The 12133-nt window shown below is 35.9% G+C and overlaps 1 protein-coding gene across 6 annotated transcripts in view; it reads left to right on the top strand.

Moving 5' to 3' along the window:
- Positions 1 to 12133, top strand: part of SMARCA1 (SNF2 related chromatin remodeling ATPase 1) — a 69507-nt gene that overhangs the window by 9192 nt on the left and 48182 nt on the right. For all 6 annotated transcript variants that reach the window (XM_060003042.1, XM_060003044.1, XM_060003045.1 and 3 more), the window contains 5 exons: positions 1323 to 1502; positions 5144 to 5299; positions 6448 to 6579; positions 7545 to 7613; positions 11223 to 11332. In XM_060003042.1, the coding sequence (XP_059859025.1) occupies positions 1323 to 1502; positions 5144 to 5299; positions 6448 to 6579; positions 7545 to 7613; positions 11223 to 11332 (647 nt within the window). The remainder of the gene's footprint in view (positions 1 to 1322; positions 1503 to 5143; positions 5300 to 6447; positions 6580 to 7544; positions 7614 to 11222; positions 11333 to 12133) is intronic.

A 12133-nucleotide genomic window follows, 5' to 3' on the forward strand; every position in this document is an offset into this window, starting at 1 on the left:
GATCCTTCCTATTGAAGTTATGCTGACACCAGCTATGTTTTAATTACTAAAAAGGGGAAAGATACTTCGAGTATAGAAAATTTGGAAAAAAGTTGAGAAAAAATTAAAAGTAAGTTATAATTTTGTTACCTCGAAATAACCATAGTTAACATTTTGGCATATTTCTTTTTAGTCTTTTTCCTCTGGTTGTATTTATTTTGCATAGTTGAGGTCGTGTTATATATGATTTGGTATTCTGATTTCTTCACATTCATACATATTTTCCACACAATTAAAACATTTTGGTAAGAATAATTGTTAATTACTGCATAATAATTAATCCTAGGGAGGTTCCATAATTTTATTCATTTCCTCCCTTATTGCTGGTCATATGGATTGGTTGATAGTATATATTCTATATATGTATATCGTATATGTTGACTGATATATATGTATATATTTGATATATAATAATACTGTTATGAGAACCCTTGTAATTTAGTTTTTCTGCACCTCTCAAATTATTTCCATAGGATTTCTAGAAGTGCACTTACTTGGTTAAGGAGAATAAACATTTTAAGATTTTAATGCATAACATCCATAAAACTCATCTCATAAGTGAAATATCAGATAGGATGAATGCTATAAAAATAGCTTTAAGCTTAGGTTTATAAAAGCAATGTATACCTTGTATAGCGATAAAGCCAGAAACTGTTTTGAAAGGTCATACAGCATAGGACATAGTTCTCTTTCCCATAGGTTAGGTAGTGGATTCATGGGTGTTCAGTATATTATTTTTTAAAAAGTCCACTGGACTAGGTGATCTCTACAGTCCTTTCTGGCTGCAAAGTTCATTTATGTTCTGTTCTTTTATGATTCATTAGGTCTTCAAGGGTGTGAGATGCAAGTATAGAGCTACATGCCCCTTGAAATGCATAGTCTGAATATTTCATGTCTGGGCTGTAATAATGTTGGGGTCAATGGGAAAGAAAGACCGGTATCTAAGCAGGCTGATAAAGGAAATGTGTTTTTGTGAAATACACGAAATTCCTAATTTTGCAAACTAGTAGAAAAAATAATATAGGTTGCTTGCTCCTTTAGGAGTAAAAGTCTCCTAAATAGAAAATTGCTTTGTTGAGCAACTTTCTAACTGCAAGTTCTTAGCTTCTTTTTGTGCTCAGGGTAAGTATTGAATTGGAATGTTTATTCATTTAAAAAAAAAGTCTTTTAACTTTTCCCTATGTGAGATAGTTGGCAAATATCTTCTGTAAAGTTGCTACTAACAAATGTTTCATTAAATAAAAAATGTTTATGGCTTTCTTTTCCTTGTGATGATAACGCAGGGCCTTGGTAAGACTTTACAGACAATTGCTTTGCTTGGTTACCTGAAACATTACCGAAACATTCCTGGACCTCACATGGTTTTAGTTCCAAAGTCGACTTTACACAACTGGATGAATGAATTTAAGCGATGGGTCCCATCTCTTCGTGTTATTTGTTTCGTTGGAGACAAGGATGCGAGAGTAAGTGAGAAACAGGTTTCAAAAGGCAATCGAGGATAACATCATTTCTGGGGTTAAGTTTTATTGCTATAAAAGACATTCGAGTTGACTGCTACTACTAAATAGCACTTAAGTTGTGCTTACTCTTTGTTAGGCTCTTTTGTAAGTGCGTTTTATATATTAATTAAGCTAATTCTCACAACACTCCTATGAGGTAGATGTGTTACCTATTCATAACAGAAAACCCATTATTATGCTTATTGGCATTTACTTTTAACTAGCTCATTAACCTAAGCATTTTGAATTGCACTTTTAAGTGATGTTTTATTTTTAAAAATCTTACTTTATTGACAGTCTATCTTTTCAGTGATTCTATCATTTGTGCTGTTTTGATGCCAAAAATGTATCAATTTGCATTTCAATTTTTTTGTTTAAATTTTTTACTTTTGACTTTGACTTGTTTACACGCACACATGCACATGCACACACACATGAATGGAACTTTTTCTCTTTGTACAGAGAGCCTTGTGTTTTGTGTTTATGCATAGACACAGCTTTCAGTTTTGATCTTTGAATAGAAAAATACATGTGTGCATACATTCTTAGATAATATCAGAAATTCTGGGCTCTTGTTTAAAGTAGCTATTTGTCAATCTAGTAGGCTACAATTATTTTAGGACTGTTGAATTAATCTAAAAATAATGAATTATGCAAAAATACCAAAATGAATAATCAGTTTAGAAAGCATATGATTAAACTTGGTCTTTATTTTGCCTCCAGAGAACATAGTTTAGAGTAAAGCTTTATTCTATTTTACATATTTAGATAGGTTATCAAAAGATATCCTCAAAAGAATGGTAGCATAATGAATTATGTGATTTTATTCTTATCATTTTGCTTGAAGAAAAATTACTTAAAGTTATTTAAATTTAGCTTATAAATAATTTAAATATTGAAATACTGAGCTCATAAATATAGAATTACAGGCTTGATTCTTCCCTATGCCTAATATTTCGCAGTAGCAAATTAGTCACTTAGAAATCTTTCTGATTGCTGCTATTATGTAATACCATTTCTTATAAAATTTTGTATTTCTTAAGTATTGATTTGTTTTGCTGAAATTATTCGTTTTATGTATGTATGTATGTATGTATGTATTTTTGGCTGCGTTGGGTCTTCGTTGCTGTGTGCAGGCTTTCTCTAGTTGCAGCAAGCAGGGCTGCTCTTCATTGCAGTGCGGGGGCTTCTCATTGCAGTGGCTTCTCTTGTTGCAGAGCACGGACTCTAGGTGCACGGGCTTCAGTAGCTGTGGCTCGCGGGCTCTAGAGCGCAGGCTCAGTAGTTGTAGCGCATGGGCTTAGTTGCTCCGCGGCATGTGGGACCTTCCCGGACCAGGGCTCGAACCCATGTCCCCGGCATTGGCAGGCAGATTCTTAACCACTGCGCCACCAGGGAAGTCCCTGGAATTATTCTTGAAGGTCATAGATATTGAGAAATATCTAGGCTTGTGTTGTCATCATGTCTCAGTAAAAATGTATGTCAGTGGTTTTCGACTATATTATGTGGAATCCAAGGGTTTCATGAAGTGTCTCTGGGAGTTTTCAAGAAAGAGTGGATGTATTTAATTGGTGACTGCCCTATCTCTACCCCATGGGAGGTTGAAATTCTTCTAGACACTTCGAAAACTTCTTAATCATGAAAACTAACCTTCAAAGTCAATGTTTTGCAAATTGCCACTCATTAATGGGTTGGGGTTCAGTTTAGTGGGTGGTGACAACAGTTTTTTAAAACATTGAGATAGAACAGAGTAGAAAGTAGCATTGAGGATATGTATTGCTTCTTTCTATATACACGCCCTCAAACATGTATGTATACACTGGATTGCGACCTAAAATACAATTTTACTGTGGGCCATGGTCAAAGAGTTTGAGAACCAGTAATTGTTAATTACATAAATAATTAATGTGCCATATGCAGCACTTAAAGATTGATGTCATTATGTGTAGAGAAAATCCAGATCATTATTTATAGACAGATTTGAGCCTTTGTACCACATGGGATAGATATATTGGATCTTTCTATTTTCTTGGCCTTCTGTAAACACTTTATGAGGTCAGTATTTTGGTAATAAAGTATTTGATGTAGGCTACAGTAGGTATTTAATTGAGGTAGGAAATTATTAGAGAAAATCCTGATCCTGTTTGAAGCTAATGTAGTCCTGAAGTATTTAGAGGTATGATTCCTAAACATAGTTTTTGACCCCTTCCTTTCACACTCCAGAGGCATCAAAGGTCATGGACATGGAAACAGGAGATCTGGTCTTAATTCTGGCTTTGCTACTGACTGTGGTGTTGAATGAATCTCAAAGGGCCTTAATTTTTGTCACCTATAATATGAGAACTTTTGGATTATGTGATCCTTATTTAATATTCTATCAAGATATTTAATTCTGAAACTATCAAGTAGTTACACAAATTTCAAAGAAGAGCTAATTTAAATTAAAATATGTGTATGTTCTATGAAACTGTACGAGGAACCATTAAACTGAGTATTTCACAAAATCAAATAAGGGTAAGGTATATGCAGGACTAAATAGGGTCTGGCACCCTGGTTCTTTTTATTTTGCCTCTAACTCCCTAATGTCTTAATTAACTTTTTGAATACCACTTCCCAGGGAGCAGCTGAGATCTACAAAGGCCTTTTATCTATCCTCTACTTCAGTCCAGGCAATTCTTTTATACATAGTGGGCACTCGTTGAATATTTGTTGAAAGAGTCCCTCGCGTATTTGATGCATAACTGAATTTATGAAATAATGACTTTGCAGTGAACAGTCAATTTTGTTTATGCACTGTAACTTCAGATTTACAGTACTAACCAGTCCCTTCTCAATGTAGATTTTGCTGCTCCCTGTTAACCTTTGTGGTTTTATTTTGATCTGTAATAAAAAATAATCTGGAATTCAGTTAATACAAGTTAAAAATGCTTTCAATCAACTTGGCTACCACATTGGCCACTGCCTATGAAGATTTAAAAATAGTTTTAAATAGTCTCACTGTTTTAAATAGACTCATGTACCGAGAGAGAGCAAGTCCCCTTTATAAAATCACATTTGTAGTCTCATAACATCAGGAATTTCACAAAAACATTAATGGGCTTTCATGACCCCTTAACAAAATTTATGACTCATCCCTGCTAGAAAGTGAAGGAGACATACAAGAGATCTCAAAAGGTTGGAATCACTCATATATGTTGAGCTTTTTCCATTTATCGAAGTGCTATCATGTTGGTAATGCTTGGATTTTGGTAAGAGTATGGTATTCAGAAAGTAGTTCCTTTGCCCATGTCCTTTTGATCCTTTGTGGTATGAAGAGAGAGCCTAGTAATTGTCATCTTCTGGTGATATGAACTTCTCCGGTTCATTGAATATGCTGTACTCGTTTAACGGAAGCCTTTGCTTCTCTTTTGTTGATGAAAAATATTAGCATGTCATACAGATAATTGACCACAAAAGTATCTTTGGGCCTCAGATTTCCTATCTGTAAAATGGATGAGACCGAATGATTCCAAGGGTCTCTTAGAATTCTTAATAGTCTGTTGATGCTTTAATTCTGTGACATCTTGTCAACATATTCTAATATAAGGAACTTTATTTTGCATCAGGCTGCTTTTATTCGTGATGAAATGATGCCAGGAGAGTGGGATGTTTGTGTTACTTCTTATGAGATGGTAATTAAAGAAAAATCTGTATTCAAAAAGTTTCACTGGCGATACCTAGTCATCGATGAGGCTCACAGAATAAAGAATGAAAAATCTAAGGTAAGCTAGTTCTCAACATCTTTATTAAAGTTTTCTTTTAACTACAATTTCTGTTTGTTTACTTCTCTGTATTCAGAATTAAAAAAGTGATAGAAGGTTGTGATTTTATTCACAGAATGTGAAAGAAAATCAGTTTTTAAAATGATTTTGAAGTTTAAATGATTGAATATAAGACAAATGAAAATTGAGCCCAGTTTTTATGTAAAGAAAATTAGGTGTTCATTAGCTATCACTGTTGCAGCCTAAGTAACTCTGTTATGCTACAGTATTTTAATATTTTGGCAATATTTGGTGTATAAATGTCATTTGCATTGGTTTATTTTTTGAGGAGCTACCTTACGTGTATTCATATGGATTAGAAAAAAATCATTTCCTAGAATTATCTGACTTGTGTGAATTAGAGTGTGGTGTTAACATTGAAAAATACCAACATTTCTTGCCATTCAACTCCATCAACAGTAGGAAAAGCGTCAATTATTATGATGAACCTCTCTTTGGATCACTGGGCTGCTTTGGGAGAACCAGGGACACAACTGAAGCAAAATCACCAGGTGGTGCTTTTCAAATTAGAGTTAATACCCGATAAGAGGACGCATGTTAGAGAATAATTGTTAATTTAAGAGCACTATAAAAATGTGCATTTTTATTGATAAGATTACTGTTCTTTTATACTTTTTGTGCTTTAATTTTTGTGGTTTTATATTTAGAAAGTTAATATAAGATATTCGGGGAAAATGGGCTCAAGTGTGGTGCTTAAAAATTGTGACCAGGCCAAGTTAGAAGTTGGCTAGGCATGATGGACGAACATGATTGGCAGGGAGAAGGCGATAGTGTTGTATAAAGTGACTAGCCTGAATTCCATAGAGTTCTGACTGTTTCTGTGGACCCAAAATGGAAAAAATAAATTTTTTAAAGCGGGGGAACGGTCTCAGGTGTGACTATGATCTGCATTCTTGTAAGTGTAGAAATGCCTAGAATATTTTGTTCAGTTGTGCTTCACTGTGGCAATGTCACCTGAACCAGGATATTTTGCCACAGAAAATTAATTTTCAAGTTTTATTTTATTCAAAACATGTCTTGGGTTGGATGAAGAACTGATGAACATTCTAATAAATAAAACAATGTTGACGTAACTATTATTTTTCTAGCTTTCAGAGATTGTTCGTGAGTTCAAGTCAACTAACCGCTTGCTCCTAACTGGAACACCTTTGCAGAATAACCTGCATGAACTCTGGGCACTACTCAACTTTTTATTGCCTGATGTCTTTAATTCTGCAGATGTAAGTTTGTCATACGTTTTAAGTGTAATTTTCTTATGTTCACAGACATCTGTTTTCAAAGCATAGAATGTAGATTGAAATTGATAGTTCTTTTTCATTTGTAATTCTTTATTTGTGTTTTGATTTTCTCAGAAAGGTGCTCTTAAGTAGAAATTTTTTCAAACGGGGATATTTAGAGAAATAATGTTTCTTTTCTTTGAGATTATCCTGCCTGTTAAACTTTGCCTATATAATAACATTGCTACCACAACTTATGACATAAGGTAGACTGAGTTCAGAATAGTGCTTTCTAAATTTTCTTTTAATTAAATTGGAAGGGTTTTCTACATACTAGTTTGGCAGGTGGAGTCATTGAAATAATCTTTAATTATTGCAGGTATTAACATTTGGTGAGTACTAAAGAGCTTATAATATGTGATGTGAAAAGCAACATATTTTGTAAATGTATGATTTATACTGTTTTTATCATTAACATAAGGTTATGCTAGTGCAGCAAACAGAATTGAATGATTTAAGGACTTTGGAGCTTGATTTTCCTCATTACTGATATTAATTGATAATAAAAGTACCAAGTTCAGCTATCTATTGGTTTGTATACCTTATCTTGCTTTTGTTCATTTTTACTGTTTGATTAACATTTTCATTAGCATGTCTTCGATTTTTTATTCTTATTCCTACTCCTTTTAACTGGATACAATGCTACTATGGTATGGGGAAGCCTAATAAAAGCTTTTTAAGGAAAACCTGCTGATGGAGTGCCTCTATAATGCAGTTCAGATTTTGTTAACTGCTCCAGTATTTTATCTGTTTTCAGAAGTAAATAATATTGGCCATCACAGTTAACATATTTTTACAGTGCTTTTAAAATGAATTATTGCTATATGAGTTGTATAAGAATTTATAGAATACTGCATTTATTAAAAAAAAAACTGTGCACTTACTGCAGAATTTTCACCCCTCCACAGGACTTTGATTCTTGGTTTGACACTAAAAATTGTCTTGGTGATCAAAAACTTGTGGAAAGACTTCACGCAGTAAGTAATAGCAGACAGGAAAATTTAGTAATTATATATATATAACTGAGCTAGAAAACAAGCTGCTATAGAATCTGTTTGAACTTGTGGATTTGCTTCTGGGCTCAGTCTTAGTGTTTTTCCCTCTCGACTTTTCTAATAGCCTCTTTGGGAGGCAAACTCCCACTGTATCCTCAGCTTCTCTATGGAACAGCTCTTCTGCTTTGGCTCTCTCCCCAGGATAATGTGGTTCTCTCCCATAGAGGCTGTTCACTCTCCCGTACCCCACAGGTCCTTGAGATTGCATCAGTATTCTCTTAGTTCCCCAATGCCATTTCAAAACCACTGCTTCTCCACTGTCATGTGTAAAACTCTTCCTTTGAGGCTCAAGTTATCTTGCAAGTCCATCCTCCGTCCATTCTTTTCTCTGTCATCTACTCATTACCAGGTGACCCCCTCACATTCATTGAACACCAGTTTCCCCTTCTTTGTTAACAGCTTCTTGTATCCTTCTCTTTCACTCATATTACTCCATTTGTATCTGTCCTGTTATCTCACAGAGATATCCAGTGCCTGGACTCCTGCTTTACCCCCATCTGTCAGACCATTTCTGTTACATTTTCTGTATCCAGCAATGAGCCCATGTTCTATCACTTGAACCACTTTTTTTTTTGCCAATATCTCAAACTCCCTTGCTCTCTTGATCTGCCATTTCTGCCCTAAAAGCCCTAAACTGGAATTATGTAACTGTCCTATGGGTTTGAATTCTGCTGCTACCACTTACTAGCAGAGTGACCTGCTCTGTACTGGGGCTGCTCAACACTGATAAAGGAGATTACACCCACTGTACAGGTTGGAGCCACTACAGTTTCATGTTCCCTAACGTAAGCTGGGATTTGATGATGTTGGTGATCCTTCAACATGGCCTTCCTCAGCATTCTTTCTCATTTCCTAGAACAGCTATTTCAGACTTTCCCCAGTCTCCCCAAGACCTCTAACCCAGGTGTTCCCTGCCCTCCTCCTTTCTCAGCAAGTACCATCATTCCTTTCTCAAAGAGAAAATAGAAGACATTAGGTAGGAACTCCTTCAAGGATATCCATCTTCCAAGGATATCTGCATCTGTGTTACCTCTGTTTGAGTGGAAGAGGTCTTTCTCCCAGCAATGGCTAATTGTTCCAACGTGAACCCTGGATCTCATCTTTTCCTGTTTCCTTATGGACTTTTCCCCTTGATTTATCCTTTTTATTGACTGAATTTTCTACCTCTCCTTCCATGTTGGCTCTTTTCCTTCAACAGGTAAATATGCTCAATTATCTCCCTTATTAAATCCTAACCCACACTTAGATGCCCCCATCTCACATACACAGAACAGTACTCCCTCAACGCTTTGTCCTTCTCGAGCTGTGATTCTGGTTTATTACCTTGATGGCTAAGCTATTTGAAAGTTTAGTTTATCCCCTCTATCTCCACCACCAAATCTCCTATTTGCTCCTTTTTTTTTTTTTTTTTGGCCGCACCATGCGGCATGTGGGATATTAGTTCTCGACCAGTGAGCAAACCTCTGCCCCCTGCATTGGAAGTGTGGTGTCTCAACCACTGGACCTCCAGGGAAGTCCCTATTCACTCTTTTTAAAAATGTACATCTATAATTTTAATTGGCTTAGTGGAGTTTTGTGAGGAAGTGGGTATAGATGCATTTGCTATTTTTTGTCTGCTGTTTTTAATGAGAGTCTCAATCTTTCTTTACAGATAATACTAAAAAAAAAAAAACCCATGTATTGTCCACTTCTCCCTCTCTCCCCCTACCCTGGAAAAATGTAAACTTGGTGTGGCAGAGACCCTGTCTATTTTCCACCACATTGTGCCCTGTGTGCCTGGTCCAGAGTAACTGCTCATTAAACATTTATTGACTTGAAGCCCTAACAGTCATCATGCTTTATGTAAATATTTATTTAGAGTTAAACAGAACAAGTCCAGAAACAAATGACCTTATGTAATAGGGAATTTATTGCAAGAATGCAGAGGAGTAGAAGACAAATCTTCCAAGAATCTTGTAACACAAGTTGTAGTACAACTGGGCCTCTGATAGCACGAACTTGGTCAACTCTGGGGAATGTTTACTCTGTCTCTGGTGGGTCCTATTCACTCCTGAATCCATTGACCACTAGAGTTTATCCATTAAATACAATTGAAACTTACTTAACAAGTGTTTGTGATTTCAGTTACTTAGTTCAGGGTATACCTTTTGGTCAGTGCCCTAGCGTCTCTGTAATATTTAGTACCGCTAACCACTCCTGCTTTAAGAGCTTTCTGTTTAGTGTCTGGGGTATGGGATGGATTTTCTCTTACCTCTTTGGCTATTCTTTTCAGTCCCAACCATGGTCTTTTCTTTCTCTGTCCCTGAAAGTTTAGTGTTTCATAGGGCTTTGTCTTTGGCTTCCTTTTTCATATGTGCTCTCCCTGGGGGTTCACTCCCATAGTTTCAGCTACCACCTCTATACTTATAACTCCCAAATTTCTCTCTCCTTGTCTCTCTCCTAAGCTCTAGACTTACATATCCCACTGCCTTCTGAGTCTTCTGCCTAAATGTCTCACAGTCAGTTGAAACTCTTAAAAATGGCACTTAGACAAATTTAAGAGGCCCAAGCAGGAAACCAGAAGTCTTCGTTTACACTTCCCTTTTCCTTACCTCCCATGGATCTCTAGTAATAATAGCCACAGTTTACCGATGTCTACTGTGGTTAAGCTCTACACATGTACTACCACAAATTGTCACAGAAGCCTTGAAACTAGGTGTCTTTATCCCCATTTAAAAATGCTTGGCATACACAAATACCATAAATCTATATGTTTTGGATGAATGGATGAGGAAACAGGCTTGGAAAAGTTAAAAGAACTTGCCCAGCTCACAACAGCTAATCAGGGACTGAGCTGGATGTAGAATCGGCCTGATCTGGGTTTGATTTCTGCTTCTACCACTTACTAGCAAGGTGACTTTGGTGACATTACTAACATTGAAATAATTGCCTTTCCCTCAAAGATTTATTGTAAGGATTTAATACTCTATCAAGTTCATGGTGTAGTATTTGGCACATTGCAGGTGCTCTAGAGATTTTTTTTTCTTGTGATAGAATTTGCCTTGCAGGTATACACTGATTGTTTCATGTTTTTTCTCTTTTCATTCGTATCTTCCTTAACATTGAACCATTTTCTCCTCATTCATATAGTTAACCATTTTTAAATGGCTTGAATTTTTGTTTCACTTTTAGAGACTCTTGGATCCATACTCTGACTTCAGATTTCCTCTCAGGTTTAAAAATATTGTATGACAGCAGATTTTTTAAAAAAGTATATTTTGTACTTTTTCAATAGTCAATAATCTTACTGTCTTAATTTTTAATGTCTTTTCTGCCATCAAATCATGAATGTCTAATTTAGGTCCCCTATTCTGAGCCTGTAATGGGCCGTTACTTGGTTCTTTTTTACCAAGAAAGTTGGCAACTGGTGTTGGTAGTGTTTTTCAGATTATACAGTGGGAAGTAAATTTCACATTAGGGTGTTGTCAATGAAATAAATGGTTTATAATATTGAATGTTTTATAAACTTTTATAAAAACTCTCACTTTTTAGGTTTTAAAACCATTTTTGTTACGGCGTATAAAAACTGATGTAGAGAAGAGCCTGCCTCCTAAAAAGGAAATCAAGATTTACTTGGGATTGAGTAAAATGCAGCGAGAATGGTGAGCTATTATATTTCCATTAGAATTTATTTATTAAAAATTAGCTTTGTGGGCTTCCCTGGTGGCACAGTGGTTGAGAGTCCGCCTGCCGATGCAGGGGACACGGGTTCGTGCCCCGGTCCGGGAAGATCCCACATGCCGCGGAGCGGCTGGGTCCATGAGCCATGGCCGCTGAGCCTGCGCGTCCGGAGCCTGTGCTCCGCAACAGGAGAGGCCACAGCAGTGAGAGGCCCGCGTACGGGAAAAAAAAAAAAAAAGCTTTGTAGTGGTTCAGTTGTGCCTTTAGTTCAAAAATTACATTTTTATGTTTAAATGCCAAGTTAAGTAGTTCAGATATTTTAATAGAAAATTGATGAGTATTTTATTTAACCTTTAGGAAAGAGCATGGGCCTTGGAGTCTATAGACCTGTGTTTGAGTCAGTGCTTTGCCTCTTAATAGCTACTTAGCTTGGACAAGTTATGTAATCTCAGTTTCCCTTCTGTAAAATGGGGGTAATAATACTTAGCTTATAAGGATGTTAGGGTTAAAGGGGATAATGTCACCGGCACATTTGCTAGTTATTCTTGCTTTTTCCATCAATGAAAAAAGCAAGCTTGTATTGATAAATACAAGCAGAGCAGGAAATTGACAAGAGGAGTCACAAGGAATCATAAATTTAAACATAAAATTAAACATGTTAGTAATGTAATAATGCTACTAAGAGAAGCAAAGTGTTGCTTATATAAATAAAATTAGATAATTTATAATATACAGTGACTTCTCTATTATTGAAGCCAGTATAGAGGAGTGGTAAAGAGTAT

Source organism: Delphinus delphis, chromosome X, assembly GCF_949987515.2.
Source record: "Delphinus delphis chromosome X, mDelDel1.2, whole genome shotgun sequence".
Lineage (NCBI taxonomy): Eukaryota > Metazoa > Chordata > Mammalia > Artiodactyla > Delphinidae > Delphinus > Delphinus delphis.